The sequence below is a fragment of the Magnolia sinica genome, chromosome 5 (genome assembly GCF_029962835.1).
Source record: "Magnolia sinica isolate HGM2019 chromosome 5, MsV1, whole genome shotgun sequence".
In the NCBI taxonomy this organism is placed as follows: domain Eukaryota; kingdom Viridiplantae; phylum Streptophyta; class Magnoliopsida; order Magnoliales; family Magnoliaceae; genus Magnolia; species Magnolia sinica.
The window spans coordinates 17,112,408-17,131,910 of record NC_080577.1 but is presented as its reverse complement, the minus strand read 5'-3'; the positions used below and the strand labels follow the sequence as shown (position 1 = coordinate 17,131,910).

The 19,503-nt window shown below is 42.0% G+C and overlaps 1 protein-coding gene across 1 annotated transcript; it reads right to left on the bottom strand.

Annotated features, from left to right (window-relative positions):
* Positions 1 to 7,304: 7,304 nt before the first annotated feature.
* Positions 7,305 to 19,076, bottom strand: LOC131245593 (cytochrome P450 CYP72A616-like). Its single transcript, XM_058245153.1, has 5 exons — positions 18,520 to 19,076; positions 15,972 to 16,192; positions 15,351 to 15,595; positions 8,284 to 8,665; positions 7,305 to 7,913 (listed from the first exon to the last, which is right to left on the bottom strand). Exons 1-5 carry the CDS (start codon positions 18,791 to 18,793, stop codon positions 7,488 to 7,490), a joined length of 1,548 nt encoding a protein of 515 aa, XP_058101136.1. The 5' UTR covers positions 18,794 to 19,076; the 3' UTR covers positions 7,305 to 7,487.
* Between the last annotated feature and the right edge of the window lie 427 nt (positions 19,077 to 19,503).

Here is a 19,503-nt window from a genome sequence, read left to right as displayed (position 1 = left end):
ATATCTTCATGTTGAATAGTTGTTTCATAAGATGAACTTTGTTGGATGCTGAGGGTTTTTCATACATGGTGGCTAGGGCTTTCATTAATTCTTTTATAGTTTTCATCTTGTATATGTTAAAGGCGATGCTCTTAGACAAAGAGAGTCGGATCGTTCCTAAAGCCTTCTTATCCAGTAAAAACCATTCATTATCTATTATCTTTTTAAGTTTCTTCTCTTTTCCTCCTAGAGGAATATAGAGATCCTTTTGATACAGATAATCTTCCATCTGCATCTTTCAGAAGGCAAAGTTTGAACCATCAAACTTCTCAATTCTAGTTTTTCCTTCTTCCGTCATCGCTTCCAATAGAACTAAACCAATAGCTTTGATACCAGTTTTTGCACAGCACGCCAACAACGCAGTGAGCCTAGATCCAATCTCCGGTCTCACCCACAAACGATAAACATGAAGAAATATAGACTAGAAAAGAATCAAAACAAAGCAAACAAACCACAAGACAAGATATACGTGGAAAAACCCCAAACTAGGGTAAAAAACCACGGATGCAAACTTCCACTATGAAGAAAATGAAGATTACAAGGCAATATACTAACCTCTCCCTTGGAAGTATAGAGAAAATCCCTTGCCCACACCTTAGAAATATTTTCCAATATTCACCTTAACCCTAGAATAGCCCTAGGGACCCCAATTTATAGTTTTGGCAACTTTCCTTTCGCACTCTTGGGAAAGGCGACACAGAAATCCGCAGTCCGCATCAAATTCAAAAACGAATCTGCGTAATCACGACCGGTCGAGCAGACTATATGACCGGTCGAGCGGACTCCACAACTGGTCGAGTACCTCGGACCCAAAAACTGATGCTCGCTGGAGTTCGAGTTGTGTCAGTCCACGACTGGTCACGACCGGTCAAGCGGGCTCCACAACCGGTCGAGCAGGGGCCACGACCGGTCGGCGCAGCCCCAGATGTGGCTCCACTTCTTGACACAACCTCCATCTAATATTGGACAGACAGGTCACTAGCGACATCGACTTCTGGTCAAATTTTTCTGTGTTCCTGGACGGCCAAACTTCCCAGCAGATCACACTTAGGAGAGATTTGTGAAAGGCGGGAGGAAGACTGCAGATGGCCGACGCCCTCTACCATTGATTGAGCCACTCTCCAACTGACTGATCTTCCATGAAGGAGAGCCCGAGCAAAGAACCGAAATAACACCAAATCTGCCGCACTAACTACCCATATAGGAAAAGGTGCTTGATGGATTCCGCCTAGGGTCGGATAAGAGGACTGAGGGCGTAGCAAACGCATCGGGAAGCCAAGGCAATACCTTTCTCTTGAACCCGGACGTCTACTGCCATAGCGTCCTGGAGCAATCTCCACATAAAAATCACTATTTTAGGGGGAAGATTTCCACGCCAAACCCAGACTGACCAGCTTCTAGGCGGATGCTGCTCCCTTCTGATTCTCTACCCCAACTTCAGCGAGAAGTTGCCGGACGAATCATGAGGCCAAACACAGCCGTCATTTTATGGGGAAACGGCAAATCCCCCTTGAAAGATGGTATCCAGCACTTCCTGGGGGAGATAGGAGAACACGGATGACGGCAGAAGTAAACCCACAGGGCCCAAGAAGTCCTTGATAGGCTGGTTAGCAATAGAGGTAGGGACAGGGCTGGTGGTAAGGTGCATTAGCGGGCCTAGCCCTTACCAATTGGCCTTCCAGAGGCTCCTCTTACCATTACCAACCAACCACTAAACAGAATCTTCAAGGGCTAGCAGCATTGCTCTAACTTTTTTCCACAATGAGGAGGCCACCAAATGCGCTGGAATAGACTAGGGCTGAACGAAGTCAAGCGAGTACTTGGCTCGCATAAGCTCGGCCTAGGGGCCCCTAAAAGAACCAAATGTTATCGCCCAGGCCATCTTCATTCTCATAGCGTCTAATACCTCTTGCAGCTTCCTTATGCTCAGGCCGCCCTCCTCCACTGGCTTAGAGACTTTTTTTCAGGCTAACCAGGGGAGCTTGCGCGTCCCCTCGTTCCAACCCCAGAGAAAACGAGCGAAACCTTTTTCCAACTTTGCTAGAACCTGCTTTGGGACCACTGCTACCACCAACACGTGAAGGGGGTGCTCCCAAGCACGTGCCTAATCAGCGTAGTTCTACCTACTTGCGAGAGGTGACGCGCTTTCCATCTACTGATTTTCTTCTCCATTCTATCTAACAGAAACTAGAAATCAACAACCTTGGCTTTTCCCCTGACCAATGACACACCGAGATAATGGACTCCTGCAATGCCCCGTCTCATACCCAGCAGGAGCTCTATGGACCTGATTTTACTAGCTGGGAACTTTTCAGAACATAGGAAACAGCTCTTTTGGTGGCTGATGCGCTGGCCCGAGGCTGCTTGGAACGCGAGGAGAAAATCATTTACCTTCTGAATCGACCCTCTACTATCATTTAGAAACAAAAGTGTGTCGTCGGCGTATAGGAGGTGAGAAGGGAGAGGGCAACCTCTTCGAATCCGAAAGGGCTGGCTCCTACCACTGACTATCAACTGTCTGTAGCTCCTGGAGAACACCTCAGAGGCCAACAGGAAAAGAGCAGGGGATAGAGGGTCTCCCTAGCAGAGCCCTTTAGAGGATTTAAAATAGCCGGCTGCCTCTCCGTTTATTAAGACCGAGAACCAATTGTTGGCTCAACAACGTTCCAATAAGGAAATCCACGCAGAGGAGAAGCCAAATATGATAAGGACCGACTTGAGGAAACCTAGTCCACTCTATCGTAGGCTTCTCCAAATCCAGCTTGATCACCAAATTCCCTCCTCTAGTCTTCCTACTCATTTCTCTGAACACCTCTTGAGCATAAGCTATGCTTTCTGAGATCTGCCGGCCTTACACGAAGGCGCCTTGTTCCGGGGAGATCAGCCTGGGGAGCAGCCTACCAAGCCTCGAAGCTAGGATCTTTGCGAAGATCTTATATACAACATTGCAAAGATTGATGCGCGAAAATCTGAAAACGCCATCGCTAAGTGCGTTTTAAGGACTAGACAGATTAAGGAGGAGGAAAACGCTTTAGGAAATTCATCACTGTTGAACAGGGCAATCGCAACTTTATGCAAGTCATCACCAACTATCAGCCAGCACCGCGCAAAAAAGGCCCCTGAAAAGCTATCCAGACTTGCAGCCCCATCTTGGGGAATCGCCATCACTGCCTGGTGGACTTCCTCTTTGGAAGGAGGAATTGTTAGATTTGAGTTGTCCTGGACAGAGAGCAGCGATGGAATGGTCTACAGGAGGGCTAAATCTGGCGTAGTAGACTCCGCCTTGAAGAGGTTGGCGAAATAGACTATCGTCGCTGATTTAATAGCCGCTTGGTCAGTGTGCACCTGCCCCTCTTCATCTAAAATAGACGAGATCTCTGATCTCCTGATTCTTTCCATGGCGGAGGCATGGAAAAACCTGGTGTTTTTATCTCCCTCTTGTAGCCAGTGGGCTCTAGCTTTTTATTTCCAGAACATTTCCTCCACAAGATGCAGCTCGACTAGCTTTTGGCTGGCGGTTCCAACACCAGAGCGGAGATTCGAGTGGTTATGGTGTGGGTTCCAACACCAGAGAGGAGATTCGAGTGGTTATGGTGTGGGTTCCAACACCAGAGCGGAGATTCGAGTGGTTATGGTGTGGGTTCCAACACCAGAGCGGAGATTCGAGTGGTTCGTGATAGTCTAGCCAACTGTTTCAAATTGGGTCGCTCCAAAGTGGTAGTGGAGTCTGATTCCCAGCTGGCGGTAGCTTTTCTGAATGGTTCTTCCAACCCAGGTTGAAAGTGGAAGTATTGGCTATCCAGGATCAAAAGGTAATTTAGGCTCAAAGGCCAGGTCCAACTCATGCATGTTCTAAGGGAAGGGAATGCACCAGCTGACGGGATGGCCCAAATGGGGAGTGACCGGCAAGGCTCCTCTCTGGCTCTACATCTTTCAGATCTCCCCATTCAAGTGAGGGGCCTCCTCTTCCTAGATAAAGTGGGCTTGGGGTTCATCCAGTTTTCCCCCATTCCAGCCAGCTAGTGAGCTTTGCCGGAGAGGTTATATGGCCTCTCTCCTCGCATTTTCTCAGTTTTTTTCTTTTTTCATTTTGTTTGTGTAGTTATGATAGGCTTTCGCTCATGCAATTTTATCTTGGGGAAGCCTGAATGTATCCGGCACTGTACAACTTTTGCCCCTTGAAATGATAATAGTTTTTTTTTTCAAATGTTGAGAATGTCCGCTGGTACTTTTTCACAAATAAAGTGACAATTTATTCCTACATGTTTGACGTCTTCACGAAAAAATTAGATTATTTGTAATGTGAAGAGAAACTTGATTGTCACTGTGACGGAAGTTGCGTGGGTACGGAATTCTGAACTCCAAAGTTGTAAAGAAGAGTTCTAAGCTAAACAAGTTCATAAAGTCGCTTTGCCATGCATGGCACAATGTTCAACCTCAGCAAATGATCACGGGGTGTGTTTTTTTTTTTTTTTTTTTCCGGTCTTTCAAAAGATAAAGCTTTAACCAAGCAAGGTGAAATAATCCATGATAGATTGTCATATTCTCGGGCAACTGGCCTAATTAGAATCATATGCCTGCAGCGAGCTATTAGTTGTTAACCATAAGTTTTGTGTGTTGGGCCACCCTGGGTGTTTCATTTATCAGCTTGAATCATGACATTTAAGGAATGAAAATCACCTTGATACAAAACTCAAGTGGGCCCAACACGTGAACTTACAATTTTACATTATTCTCATTGGTGTGACCCATTGAGTTTTTTTTTTTTTTTCTTGTTTAATATCAAGTTAAGATTTAGTATTTATCCTAAAACAACATGATAAACTGATACAGAGCAGGTTGCGGATAATTTCATGGCCAAGATGGATCAGAAGCTCATCCCTGTGAGGAGTCCAAAGAAACATCGTGGATTCGAAGTGGTTGTCCTTGAGGAAGACGGTGATCGACCTCTTCATGTTCAGTGTCACAAACTATAGCCAGATGAGCAACATGTTTCCATTTTTATGTGATTTTTATTATTATTTAGTTATTAATTATTAAAATCATATATGGGAAACATATTTTACTAATTAATCTATTTCAAATACCTTATTATATCTATATCGTGTCCTGATCTGATCGACAAGCATTAATACTACCCAGGAGCTAATGAGAATATTTTATTGGTAGTCAACTAAAAAGTAACATGTACTTAGTACCATGTTCTCCCTCCTTTCATGGACGCGGATGCATACGAAGAGGTGGTGTGTTTTCCACACAAGGACTGTAGATGTTGACATTTTAACCGGGAAATTACTTGATACTCAGGCAGAATCCCATTGCTTGATGCGCAGGCACTCAAAGGTTCATAGAACGTACACTCAACTCAAATCAAACTTTCCAAACTTTGTACGTACCTTACCCTTGATAGATGATCACCTTAAAATAGAAAGGAATAGAAGAACCTAAAATCAAATTAAGGGACATTTAATTGTTGAATCTGGACGGTTGGTATTTTTCATTACAACCGTCTGGTGGATACCCACCCATCATCCAACTAGAAACCCAATCAGTGTATATTTCGGTTCCCAAATTAGTCCCACAATTTAAACGCGTTAATTTGAGTTTTTTGTTGCCACATTTACAATCTTGGCATTGACTATTTATAAAACACTAAGAGTAACGATTCCTGTACTCTCCGAATAGCAATGTGGATGGGATCCTAACAGTAGGGCCAACCTCGATGTATGAATTGTATATCTACGCTGTCCAACTGTTTTTTTCATATTATTTTAGGGCATGGTCCCAAAAATGATACAGATATAAATTTCAGGTGGACCACACAACAGGAAACAGTGGTCATTGAACACCCAACATTAAAAACTTCCTACGTCCACTGTAATTTTTATTGACCATCCAACCTGTTGATAAGGTCACAAAAACCAGGATGAAAGGAAAAAAAATGAATATCAGCTTGATCCAAAAATTTTGTGGGCCACAAAAGGATTTTAATGGTCAATAATCACTGTTTCCTATGGTGTGATCCAAGCTGAAAAAACATATGAACGGCGTGGACATACAATGCATACATGGAAGTTGTCTCTGCTGTCCGGATCCTATCTACGTTGCTGGTTGGGAGGTAGCAGCCAAGTCGCCCTACTTTTGGAAGGGACCGTGAAGGCCGGGCGCGGCTTCGCTAGATCCATTACTCTAGAGCCTACCGTGATGTATACATGTACCTTATGTTCTTCTGTTTTTACAGCTCATTTTAAGACGAGTTGCCGAGAAGGAAACAGATACCTATCTCAAGTTAACTACACAGCAAACAGTGTTTATTGAATATCCACAGGTAAAAACTTCTGGGGGATGATTGGTTGCTATCTAAGCTGTTAATAAGGTCAAAAAGATTCGGATGAAGAGACCCCACAAATATCAGCTTAATCCAAAAAAAATTGTGGCCCACAGTTTTTAATGATCAATCTCCAGTACTGTTTCCTGTAGTATAAATGGTCCACTTCTTCCTCCTTATTTTGGCCTTTATAGTTGTATTGTCAATTTATAATATTATCTCTCAAATATATATGTTTTATTATTATTATTATTATTATTATTATTAAAGGAGGAAAAAAGAGGCCGCAGACCCCAAAATAAGCCAGACCAACCATATTCACGTAGTCCACTGTAAGAACACGAAGATTTTTGGATAGTTGTCCATTGTTTTTTATACAGTGACGCATCTAATGATTGGATAGGCCGGCTTTTTGGGGCATCCCATGATCCTATAATCTTTATAAGGCTCACTTTATACATAGGTTATATAGCACATACACTACATGGTGGTCCTACACAGTCAACATTGAATAAGCAGGTGAATGAGAAAGATAAATACAGATGCGAATAGGGAGTTGAGCATCTTTTTACACAGAGGAACTTTCATTTTAGGGCAAAAGTTCTGCATTTGTTGTCACTGATGACTACTCATCCACAACATATGTGGGTCTAGCATTGCATCTCGCCAACAAAATCGTTCACCACTGGTCACGTCTTAGCAATCAAACGGGGTCCATGGTTGTGATTGAAGCCTACACGTGAACTTTTTTTTTTTTTTTTTTAAGAAAAGCGACTTCCATTAATATATGATCAAGCAAAAGGTACATCATCCATTCGGGCAGGCCCTAGCAAAAAGTGAAGGGCCGCACCTATCATATGCCTACACGTGAACTTAATATTACTTATATATTTATTTTAAAAAAAAAAAAAAAAAAAAAAAGACTAACGCTCTGATTAATATATGGCATTCCAATTTGCGTCATCCAAACAATAGATAGCACTGTCTACATAGGTTAACACGGATATTCAATACTGTGAAACATTAGAAATTTATTATAATCACGGGAGTAATCATCATAGAATAACCACATTAAGACTACTCTATCCTCATAGCTCAATGTCAAGCGCTAGATGGACTATTAAAGTTTATGAAGGATGAGTGGAGCACCATACTCCGGACGGAGAGTTAGAACAGTGTAAGGAGCATGGACATAGGAGGGTGATAGCTCGAATGAGAAACGTTGTAGGATCATGGCCAAAGATAACTTATATTCTATCATGGCGAAGTTCTGCCCAATGCATGTCCGGGGCCCCCAAGCGAATGGAAAGAAGGAGAGTTGATTTTTCGTCGCCTTGGAGATTCCTTCAGAGAATCTCTCTGGCTTGAATTCATCTGCGTCCTCACCCCACAGCTCGGGATCATGATGGAGGAGGAGAACTGGCAGCACAAGTTGTACACCGGCTGGGAGGGTCATTCCTCCTAGTTGGACTCTTTCGTTAGTGCACCGAGTGAGGAGAACCACAGGCGAGTACAGCCGGAGAACCTCATACAGGATCATGGTTACCTGCAATTGATTTCAACAATTTCAGAGACGATGTGTCCCACCAACGATTAAATGCAGTTCATGTACTAAATCAGTGAAAAATCTAAGAAACAATCCATATATGCATGCAATTCACAAAGAGCTGTACAGTTCATCACAAGCGCCCCTCGGTGAGTGCACCAATCCAAAAGATCAGGTCACCCTACATTTTAGATGGGCCACATCGAACGAAAATGGATGGTTAGAAACAACAACCAACTTCCACATTCGATGTAACATGTATGGCCACCTGAAGTTCAACCAGTCTGATTTTTGGACCATGACGCGCTCACCAGGGGCACCATGTTGGTCTCACTTGTCTAGGGGCATTACTTGAAACGAAAACACTCACAATCTTGAGGTAGCTTAAGCCATCGAAGTCTGGTTTGTTCTTCCCAAAGACTCGCAACACCTCATCCCTTGCTTGTGCTTGCCAGCTCGGATGCATACTCAGCACGATCATCGTCCATGTCAGTAAGTCGGACGTGGTCTCCTGCCCTGCCAAGTAGAATAGCCTGCACTCATCTATCACATCTTCAATAGTCATCCTCTTGGAGTTCCCTTGATCTTGTGATTCTTTGAAATTAGATTCCATTAGCGAACCCAACAAATCATCATTATGGGCTTCTCCCATTTTCATAGCCATCTCCCTCTTCTCAATCATACGCCTTATAATAGCTCGCACTTCTCTATCAATTTCCTTTCTCCTCAGGTTATCTTTTGTGGGCAAAAACCTGCAGTTTGATATTGCACACAACATGGAATTTATGATAAACAAACAATTGGATCTCTAGTTTTGGAATTTATGGTAAATATCATTTGGGTGTCTGATTTCAAGTCAATTTTATTACTTCCTTAACTTGCTTATGAAATGAATTGAGTAATTTATAAGGCTGAGTTTGAATGCACAGATGAACTGTATTGCAATAATTAGTACTGAAGGAGTGACCAAATTGTAATAATGAGAAGCAGTGGTCGCATTGTAGTTACATTCCTATCAAGGCTACCTTCAAAGTAACTAAATTGCACTGTAGAGCCCAGTCCCTTGATATGAATACCAAGCAAGATAATTGCATTTTCCACTTTATGGAACTGATTATTGCAATGCAATTCCTTAGTGCATCCAAACACAGTGGAATTAACAATTGAATTCTTACATAGAGTCAGAAGAAGGGCCACCCACGTCCCCTAGCTTAATGGGATAAATGAGTAGTGCTCGTCAGCCATCCCAAATAGGATTTTGAGCTGTACTAATACTTAAATCAACTGATGTCGAGCATAAATGTCTTAAAAAAGGCGTACATCTAGATGCTATTGTGCAGCTCACTCTTTCAATAATTGATTTACGTTCTGTTTGGATGACTATTGAATTGAATTGCAATGATTAGTTTAACAAAGTGTAACTGGCTAAATGGAGATGCCATTCCTCATTTGCATCTTGAGTTGCTTGGCTCGAAATCGCAATCATGTAACATTCAAGTTGGACTTGAAAGGAATGCAATGGCTATTTGAAGCTATTTCCACGCAGTGAGTAAGAGGAAACACTATTGCAATTTGGAGCTTAATCATTGTGATTCAATCCAGTTGAGCTTCCAACAAATCTGTTTGTTTTAGTAGAAATCCCTGGAGAAGCATACGACCTCAATCATTAGATGGCTTCTTCTATTTGAGAAACCCAAAAAGATGCGGAAATTGATTTCCTTCTCCTAATTTTTCCTCACAAAATGAGGAAAAATCTGCACTCCCACACTCAAGAGACAAGTCTTACCAACCTCTTAACATTTACATGGAAAACAATGTTGGGGATTTGCTCCACGGAATCACACAAATCTAGATCTAGGATAGCAATTCAATAGTAACAAGCAATTACAAAAGAACAAAAAGTTTTAACATGGAAAACCCTTGTAGGAAAAAACTACGGCACAAAGCGACGGAAATCTAATATGAAAAGAAAGTTACAAGAGAGAGGACTTACCCGATTTAAACAACCTTGAATCTTACCCTTGCTACACCCTTTGATAACCCTACAACCCCTTTAGAAAGCTTTAGAATAATTTTCCATCCTCATAGAAAAAACCCTAGGGACCCCTATTTATAGTTTAGGCAACTTCCTTTCGCACCTTGCGAAAGACTGACTCAAATTTTCGCAGTCCGCATCAGATTCGGAAACGAATCTACGTAACTACGACTAGTCGAGCCGAGGCTACAACTGGTCGTAGGACCCCTACGACCAGTCGTGAATCTCGGACACCAAAGAAGAGAGCTCCCTGGACTTTGAGTCGAGCGGGCTACGACCGGTTGAGACGACCCCTACGACCGATCGAGCAATCCCTATGACCGGTCGTGAATCTCAAACAGCAAAGAAGAGAGCTCCCTGGACTTTGAGTCGAGCGGGTTATGACCGGTCGAGATGACCCCTATGACTGGTCGAGCAATCCCTACGACCAGTCGTAGGCGTTGAAGATTTTCTAACAACAATCTCCACTAAGTCTTCAACCTTCAACCGTGTAGCACCTTGACCTCTCTTTTTATCTCTTCATCGCATCATAGCTTCAATCAACGCTTCTCGTGCATACTCCGTCCTTCTTTTACGCCATCGCCAAGCCCAAAGAAGTTGCATAGAACTTGAACTTCTCTGTAGGAATGACCTTAGTGAGTATGTCTGCTGGATTCACGCTGTTGTGTATCTTTTCCAATGTGATGCCTCCTTCCTCAAGCACCTGTTGGATAAAGTAGTGACGAACATCAATGTGCTTAGTACGTGAGTGATAAACAGAATTTTTAGCCAAATTAATAGCGCTCTCGCTATCACAGTTAACCAGCACGGCCTCCTGCTGAAGTCCCAACTGATTTATCATGCCTCTGAGCCAAACACCTTCTTTAAAAGCTTCCGTCGCTGCCATATATTCTGCTTTGGTTGTGGAAAGAGCTACCACAGACTGAAGTTTCGACATCCAACTAATTACTCCACCCGATAATACAAACGAGTATCCTGAAGTAGACTTCCTAGAATCTATACTGCCTGCGTAGTCATAATCCACATACCCTACCAACTTTGTCCCTGTTTTCTCAAAAGTTAAGACATAATCTTTCGTACCTTGAATATATCGAAGTAGCCATTTCACCGCTTCCCAATATTGCTTGCCGAGGTTTAACATGTATCTACTCACAACACCGACTGCCTGTGAAATATCCGGTCTCATACAGACCATGGCATACATTAAACTGCCAACCGCATTCGAATAAGGCACATAAGATATAACCTTCTTTTCCTTATTGGATTTATGACATCGTTCTAAGGAAAGCTTGAAGTGAGTCACGTGTGGAACGCTTACTGACTTTACATGATCCATCCCATACTTGATCAATACCTTTTCAAGATATTCTGCCTGTGATAACCAAAGCCTGCTCCTCTTCCCGTCTCTATGAATATCTATGCCGAGAACCCTCTTTGTAGCCCCCCGATCTTTCATCTCGAATGTCCCTGATAACTGAGTCTTTAGTACGTTGATTTCAGACATATCATGACAGACGATCAACATATCATCAACATACAATACTAGGATAATGAATTTTCCAACACTCAGTGTCTTGTAATAGACACAGTGATCGTATTCACTCCGAGTAAATTTCTGACTCACCATGAAAGAATCAAATTTTTTATACCACTACCTAGGCAACTGTTTCAGGCCGTATAATGACCTCATTAACTTATAAACCTTTTTCTCTGCCCCTTTAACTTCGTAGGCCTTTGCTTGCTTCATGTAGATCTGCTCTTCCAATTCCCTATGCAGGAATACAGTCTTCACATCTATCTGTTCTAGCTCAAGATCATATTGGGCAACCAGCGCTAACACGAATCTGATAAATACCTAATTAACTACCAGCGTGAATATCTCTGTGAAGTCGATTCCTTCTCTCTGAGCATAACCCTTCGCTACCAACCTTACTTTATATCTATCCTGTTTCCTTTTCAATAATCACTTGCATCCAATCGCTTTTCGGCCCACAGGAAGCTCCACTAACTCCCATGTGTGATTTTTGTGTAACGAGTCCATCTCATCATCCATCGCTACCTTCCACTTTTCTATATCAGGCTCATCAAGAGCCTCCTGAATAATAGATGGGTCCCCCTCATATGTAATGAGGGCATATGCAATATTAGAGTAGTCTCTGTATCTTGCCGGTAACATGCGATCACGCGGTGGGTTCCTTTTCACAGGTGGCTACTCCACATGACCATGTACCTCTGTCTTTGCATCTGTCTCTGCCTGTGTATCATCTGTATCAATCTAGATGTCTACGATCACCCTTTCCAGTTCCCCTTGCTCCTTTTGATCATTCTTATGAAATAGGGAGCTTTCATCGAATCTGACGTCACGACTAGTGATGACCTTGCGTGTGACCTTATCGAATAACTTGTAACCTTTCACACTAATGTCATAGCCAACAAAGATATATTTTTTGGCTCTATGGTCTAGCTTATTTCTCTCAACTGACGGTACATGAGAGTAAGCCTCATAACCAAATATGTGTAAACCTGAGTAGTTGATTTTCTGATAACTCCATACTTCCTCTAGAATTTTACATTCAATTTTTTTTAAGAAGACCGGTTCACCAAATCGCAAGCCGTGTTAACAGCCTCAGTCCATAGGTCCTTGCCCAACGCAGCCTTACTTAACATGCATCTAGCCCTCTCCAGGAGAGTTTCATTCATTCGCTCAGCCACACCATTTTGCTCGAGCGTGTGGCGCACTGTGTTATGCCTGATGATCCATTCATCCTTGCAATAATCATTAAATTCAGTGAAAGTAAATTCTCCACCAATGTCAGTCCTTAAAACCTTTATTTTTCGTCCTGACTATTTTTCCACTATTGCCTTCTATTGCTTGAATATGGTGAAAACTTCGTATTTACGTTTCATGAAGTAAACCGAAACTTTCCTGGAGTAGTCGTTAATGAATGAAACAAACCATGACGACCTCCCAATGGAAACTTCTGGCGATGGCCCCCATACGTTAAAGTGCACGTAATCAAGCACTCCCTTACAAACATGTTTTTCAGATTTAAAAGATAATCTAAATTGTTTACCATATATACAATGCTCGCATATATCTAAATCAGAATTTTTAAAAGCTGGAATCAAATATCGATCAGAAAGTACCTTCATGCCTCGCTCACTCATGTGGCCTAGACGAGCATGTCACATACGTAGAGACATGGAGTCTGCAATAGTTGCTACAGCTCCACCTGACGAAGTGCTCCCAATCAGCCTGTAAAGGTTTCCATGCATCTGCGCTTCATAACCACGAGTGCCCCTTTTGAAACTTTAAGGACACCATCAATAACAGTGAACTTGCACCCTATCGTCTCGAGTGCATCGAGAGAAATCAGACTTTTCTTCATATCAGGAACGTGCCTGACGTCAGTCAAGGTACGCTCCATCCCATCAAATATCTTGATACTCATTGTGCCAATAGCCACAACATTACAGGCATTGTCATTGCCCATAAAAACCTATCCACCATCGCATTCCTTGTAACTGGCGAACCAACTTCGATGAGGAATCATGTGATAAGATGCTCCTGTGTCAAGTATCCACTCGTCTTTATGATTGTCGTGTAAGTGACCAATCATGAAAACAGACAGAACATCACCACCACTTGATTCTTCATCAGATGTGACCACATTGGCCTCCTTAGAAGAAGCCGCTGAATTTTCTTTCTTCGTTTTAGGATTTCTACAATTCTTCTTCATGTGTCCAGGCAACCCACAATTCCAACACTTTAATTTTCCTTTACTCTTGCCCTTAGATTTGGATCTAGGTCTTGAGGACCCTGTACCTCGCTCAGAATCTCTGCCCCTCGTAATCAGTGCATCGGAAGATGCCCACATGTCACCTTTTAACTTTCTCATATCCTTCCCTTGAAGGGCTGAGATAACGGTGTCAATACTTAGGATTTTATTTTCTAATGCACATCGTGTCCCTAAAAGACTCATATGATGCAGGAAGAGAATTCAACAATATACATGACTGTTCCTCGTCTTTGACCACTTCCTCCATATCCAGCAATTTGCACATCAATTTATTAAAGTTGCTGATATGGGCTTCTAGATCTCCACCATCTGCCATCTTGAAGGAATAACACTGTAGCTTCAAGTGTAGGTGATTTTCAGAGGACTTCTTTGCATAGATGTTTTCTAACTTCACCCACAAACCAACCGCAGTTTTCTCCCTCAAAACATTATAGAAAACCTCATTCGTGAGACATAAACGGATAGAGGCTAAAGCATTACTATCAAGGTTTTTCCATTCATCATCTTTTATGGTAGATTTCTGCTCCTCAAGAGTCTTAATCTCGCCTTGCTTGGTCAACAGGTTAATCATCTTAACCTTCCATAACTCAAAATTATTTTTGCCCGAGTACTTCTCAATATTAAACTCGTCATTTTCCATTATTACTAATCTTGCAGATTCAGATCTGTGCCCCAACGATTGCTTTGAAACCACTTTTTGGGGATTTGCTCTGTGAAATCACACAGATCTAGATCTATGATAGCAATTCAATAGTAATAAGCAATCACAGAAGAACACAAAATTTTAACGTAGAAAACCCTTGAAGGAAAAAACTACGGCACAAAGCGACAGAAATCTACTATGAAAAGAAAGTTACAAGAGAGAGGACTTACCCGATTCAAACAACCTTGAATTTTACCCTTGCTACACCCTTTGATAACCCTAGAACCCCTTTAAAAAGCTTTAGAATAATTTATCATCCTCATAGAAAAAATCTTAGGGACCCCTATTTATAGTCTAGGCAACTTCCTTTCGCACCCTACGAAAGACCAACTCAAATTTCTGCAGTCCGCATCAGATTCAGAAACGAATCTGTGTAACTACGACTAGTCGAGCCGAGGCTACGACTGGTCGTAGGACTCCTATGACCGGTCGAGCAATCCCTACGACTGGTCGTGAATCTCGGACCCCAAAGAAGAGAGCTCCCTGGACTTTGAGTCGAGCGGGCTACGACCGGTCGAGACGACCCCTACGACCGGTCGAGCAATCCCTACGACCAGTCGTGAATCTCGAACACCAAAAAAGAGAGCTCCCTGGACTTTGAGTCGACCGGGCTACGACCGGTCGAGATGACTCCTACGACCGGTCGGGCAATCCCTACGACCAGTCGTAGGCGGTGAAGACTTTCTGACAACTAACAACACTCATAACCAAACAATAGAATTATGATTGGTTGAATTTGGATGGATTATGTGGTTTTCCACTTGTTGAGGTTTGAGTAGGGATTTTCCATTTTCATGTTTTAGATTCTCTCCATCCAAACACGAAAGAAAAAGAATGCAGCAAGAAAAGAAGAAGAAGAAGGAAATGAAAGCAAGCAAGCAAGAGAAGCGAGAACACACTCATAGCCAGGAATGTATGCCATGTAAACAGCCTTGATAACAAGCTCTGCCTGTTCTGTTATGAGTTGGAAAATCTGCCTTCCTTCTTTATAGCTACTACCAAACCCTGCCCGTGAGATAACGTCTGCCGTTAAAGCCTGGAGGTCAGGCCACACATCTAATTCATGGGACTCTTCGGAACCAACCCACTGCTCCCATTTGCTGACCAATTCATTGCAACTTGCAGAGAATGCTGGTAACATCCGCTATAGCCAACAAGAAACAGAAAGCAGCTCACAAATAGGCATCACCTTATAGAATGAAAAATAACCAGTAGCGCATCATTGATAAACAAACAAAAAAAAGAGCCATGCCACGATTAATTGCGAGATCAGAGCCGTTCATCAGGTGTGCCTCCTCATTAGATGAACCAAACTTGTGTCCTGATTGAGGACCAGTGGCCAATCCTTCTAATCATCAACTTCTTTTGTACATGTGCAGTCAATCCACCCAATTTTTTAACCACAGCACAATCACAGTGAGGTCCACTTGACGAAAAGATCAGGTCCCGCATTTGCGTGTCACCCATGGAGATTCATGAGTAGCATTTGATTTTCTGAGAAAGAAGTCATAGCTGCTTACTTTCAACTTCTCTACATGGAAGGAGGGGTTGATGATTCTCCTATGTTTAGCCCATTTTTCGCCTTCGTGGGTCACCAGCCCTGTTACTAACTGCTTCAAAAATGGACTCGCCACTGACTTTTCAAAGTGACCAGACTTATTCAAAAAGACTTCTCTTATCAGTTCTAGATCCATGATCTGCACCGATGGAAGTGTTCCAAACCATGCGACGGATATTTTTCCTGTGTTTTCATTCAGTGATTTCATTGTTTATAAGGATTGATAGAGAAGAGAAACAGCTAAAGTAAAATAAAAGACTTTACTACAACATAGTTGTGTGTGTGTTGTTTATAAACAGCATTAAAATACAACTGAAACAGTTAAATTCTACCCGCATTAGTATAGTGGGAGAACGTAAAGAGTTGTTCGTTTCAGGCCATTCACAAATCACACAATTAGTAAAACTGGACTAAATCACAACTGTTCAATTAGCGAACGGGCATACTGATGGGTCCCACCTCTTGTTGTGATAAACATGACTGGGCCAGTGCACCTATCACATGCTCGCGTTTGTCATGTTGCTTGAATCAGTTCAAGTACGGGAGAAACATGTGGATACTAAAAGAGAAATGGAATCTTGATGTGTTAGGGTCCTTTGGTGCCTGTTTGGCTGCAACTCCCACAGAAGGGGGTTTCTCACAATCTTGCCTGTTGAAAGCTGGTTTTAGAACAAACTGGGGTCTGGATCAAAATAACGTTTTGGCTTAAACGCTCTTTTTAAGGGCTCACCTAAATGCGTCATTGAGGAGTCTTTACAAGGAGAAGTCCTAGTTCTTCCCTACTGTCATGTTTACAAAATCCTAGCACAATGTACTCTTGCATTGAGGAGAGTGAATAGAGGAAGATCAAACTCAATCGACAGCAATGGTAGTCAATCCAGCTATTTCTCTCCTCATGATTTTTTCACAGAAAATCCTAGGCAATAACAAACCCTAAGATAACACATGGGGCTTGTTTGGTAGACACACCTAAAAATAAATTAATCGCTTTTGAGTTCATTGAAATTATAATAAACTAAAATGGAATGAATTCATTTTAGGTGTCAACCAAACAGGGCAGTGCAGTGCCCGTAGGATTTGGAAGGAGTGTCATGTGATTGGGGCCATTGATTTGTTGTATTTGTTAGATGATTTTTATGGTTTCACCAAAAACCTTTGGCAGACCCAAATCCTAGGTGGCCATTTCATTCCTTTAATGGCAATGAGAGAATGTTTATTTCACCTCCTCCAACTATTCATTTAAAATATTTAAAACTTGTAATTCGTAGCAGGGCTTTCATGGCCATCATTCTCAACAAAGATCAGTTGGGACAAAAATGAGCCAGGTCTAATCATCAGGTGGGCCACACCATTGGAATCAATGGACAACCTACGATATGAACCAATATTCAGGTGTGGCCAACCTAATGAGTGGATAGGATTGATTTTTGACAAGGGTGATTTCATGGTGGGGCCTACCTTTTTTCATGGTATGGATGGAATACGTAAGCGGCACATTGGCGGGGAAAGATGGTACGGTCCCAGTCTCTGTGGTAGCCTGGAGGCGATCTGTTTTCGGTACATGGCCTTAATCGGTGGCGTGCCGCGGTAAACATGTGGGAAGCGGATTGCGTACTTAGTAAACTCTGTGGGGTCCATTTTGATGCGTGTGCCTTATCCACTCCGTCCATCCGTTTTTCCATATCATTTTAGCATGATTCCAAAATTATAGCATATCCAAAGCTCGAGTGGACTACACAACAGGAAAAAGTGTGAATCGAATGCCTACCGTTGAAAACTTCATGAGGTCCACGTAAGTTTTGGATGAAGCTCGTATTTGTATGTTCCCTTCATCCATATCTTTGTGACATTATGAAAAGTTTGGATGACAAATAAACATCACTAGGGCCCTAGGAAGGTTTCAATAGTGGACGTGATTATCCCACTTTTTCCCGTAGAGTGGTCCATTTGAGTTTTTGGATATGCTTCAATTTTTGGATCATGTGCTAAAATGATCTGAAAAAACGGATGGACGGCGTGGATGATACATATACATCCAGTGTTGGCCCCACATAGTGTACTCAGTACGCAACCCCTTTCCTTCCTGTTCGAACCCACTCGAGTCGCTTTCAAGGGGTGGTACCGCACCATCTTTCCTGTCAATATGCCACTTTGTAGAAATCCATACTATGAAAACAAGAGGTCCTACTATGTGTATGGCTTGGGCGAAAAATCAGGCCTTTTTCCTCTTTAGGTGGGCCACGCAGTTAGAATCAGTATACAACCGGACGGTCTGACTCAACCTATAGTTTTGGCCCACCTAGTGAGTATTTGATCAGATTAATAATTTTCAGAGTGGGGCATACCATTTTAATGGCTCTGATTTCCTACAGAAGTATCCTGTTGCCAGGAAAGATGGTACGGTACCGTTTGCATTTACTAATTTTCTATACTCTACGGCGATGTGTAAGCTTATCTTTACAGAACTGAAACTAATAAACCGAACCAAAAATATATATATATATATATACCATATTTCCTAACCGCCTGATGATCGAAGGGGACGACACGTGGCACGATCTGGTGAGACAGGCCCATGGGCTTAGCGCGTGCTTCCTTCCATGTCCTGCCGTAATCGATGATATTCCCGAACAGCAGTTTGTATGAAGAGCCATGGATGCCTTGCTCTTTCAGAGCTCTCTCCAACCGTTTGGGTCTCCACCAAACGTGGATGAATACCTTCCAAACCCATGGGAGGATCAAAACACCAGCAATTACAAGCAAACTCAGCAGAATTACTCCCATCTCTCTCTCTCTCTCTCTCTCTCTCTCTCTCTCTCTCTCTCTCTCAGAAAAATAAAAATAAAAATAAATCGAAATCCGATTGAAGAAGAAGCTTGCAAATGGCTGACTTCTCACTTATAATACAATGTCTTATATAGAATGTAAAGGGAACTAAATCTCCTATAAAATAATATAGTCATACCTCCAATGAAGATTTTAAGATAAAAAATAAAAGAAAGAAAAATTAAGAATTACAACAGCTTGATCATACTATAGCTGAAGTTTTCTAACATCCCGTCTCAAGTTCAACTTACTAAATAAAAGATAAAAATAAACCTGACTAAAATATACCTTTATGGATATGCGTGCAAGTTTTGTTGAGTGAGCATGTAAGAAGTGTTGAGAATGCCCAAATATACTTTTTTCACAAATAATGTGACTATCTATTTCTACATGTTTGATCTGTTCACGGAAAATTTGAATTATTTGTAATGTGAGGAGAAACTTGAAAATTGTGTATGGAATGTTGAACTCCTAAGTTGTGAAGAAAAGTTCCAAAACAAAACAAGTTCATAAAGTCGCATTATCATGGCACAATGTTCAACCTCAGCGAATGATCAGGGGCATTTTTTTTAATTTAAAAAAAAATAATAATTTAAAAAAAAAAAAAATGAAGTCTTTCAAAAAATGAAGCTTTAATCAAGCAGGGTGAAATAACCGTTGATAGATTG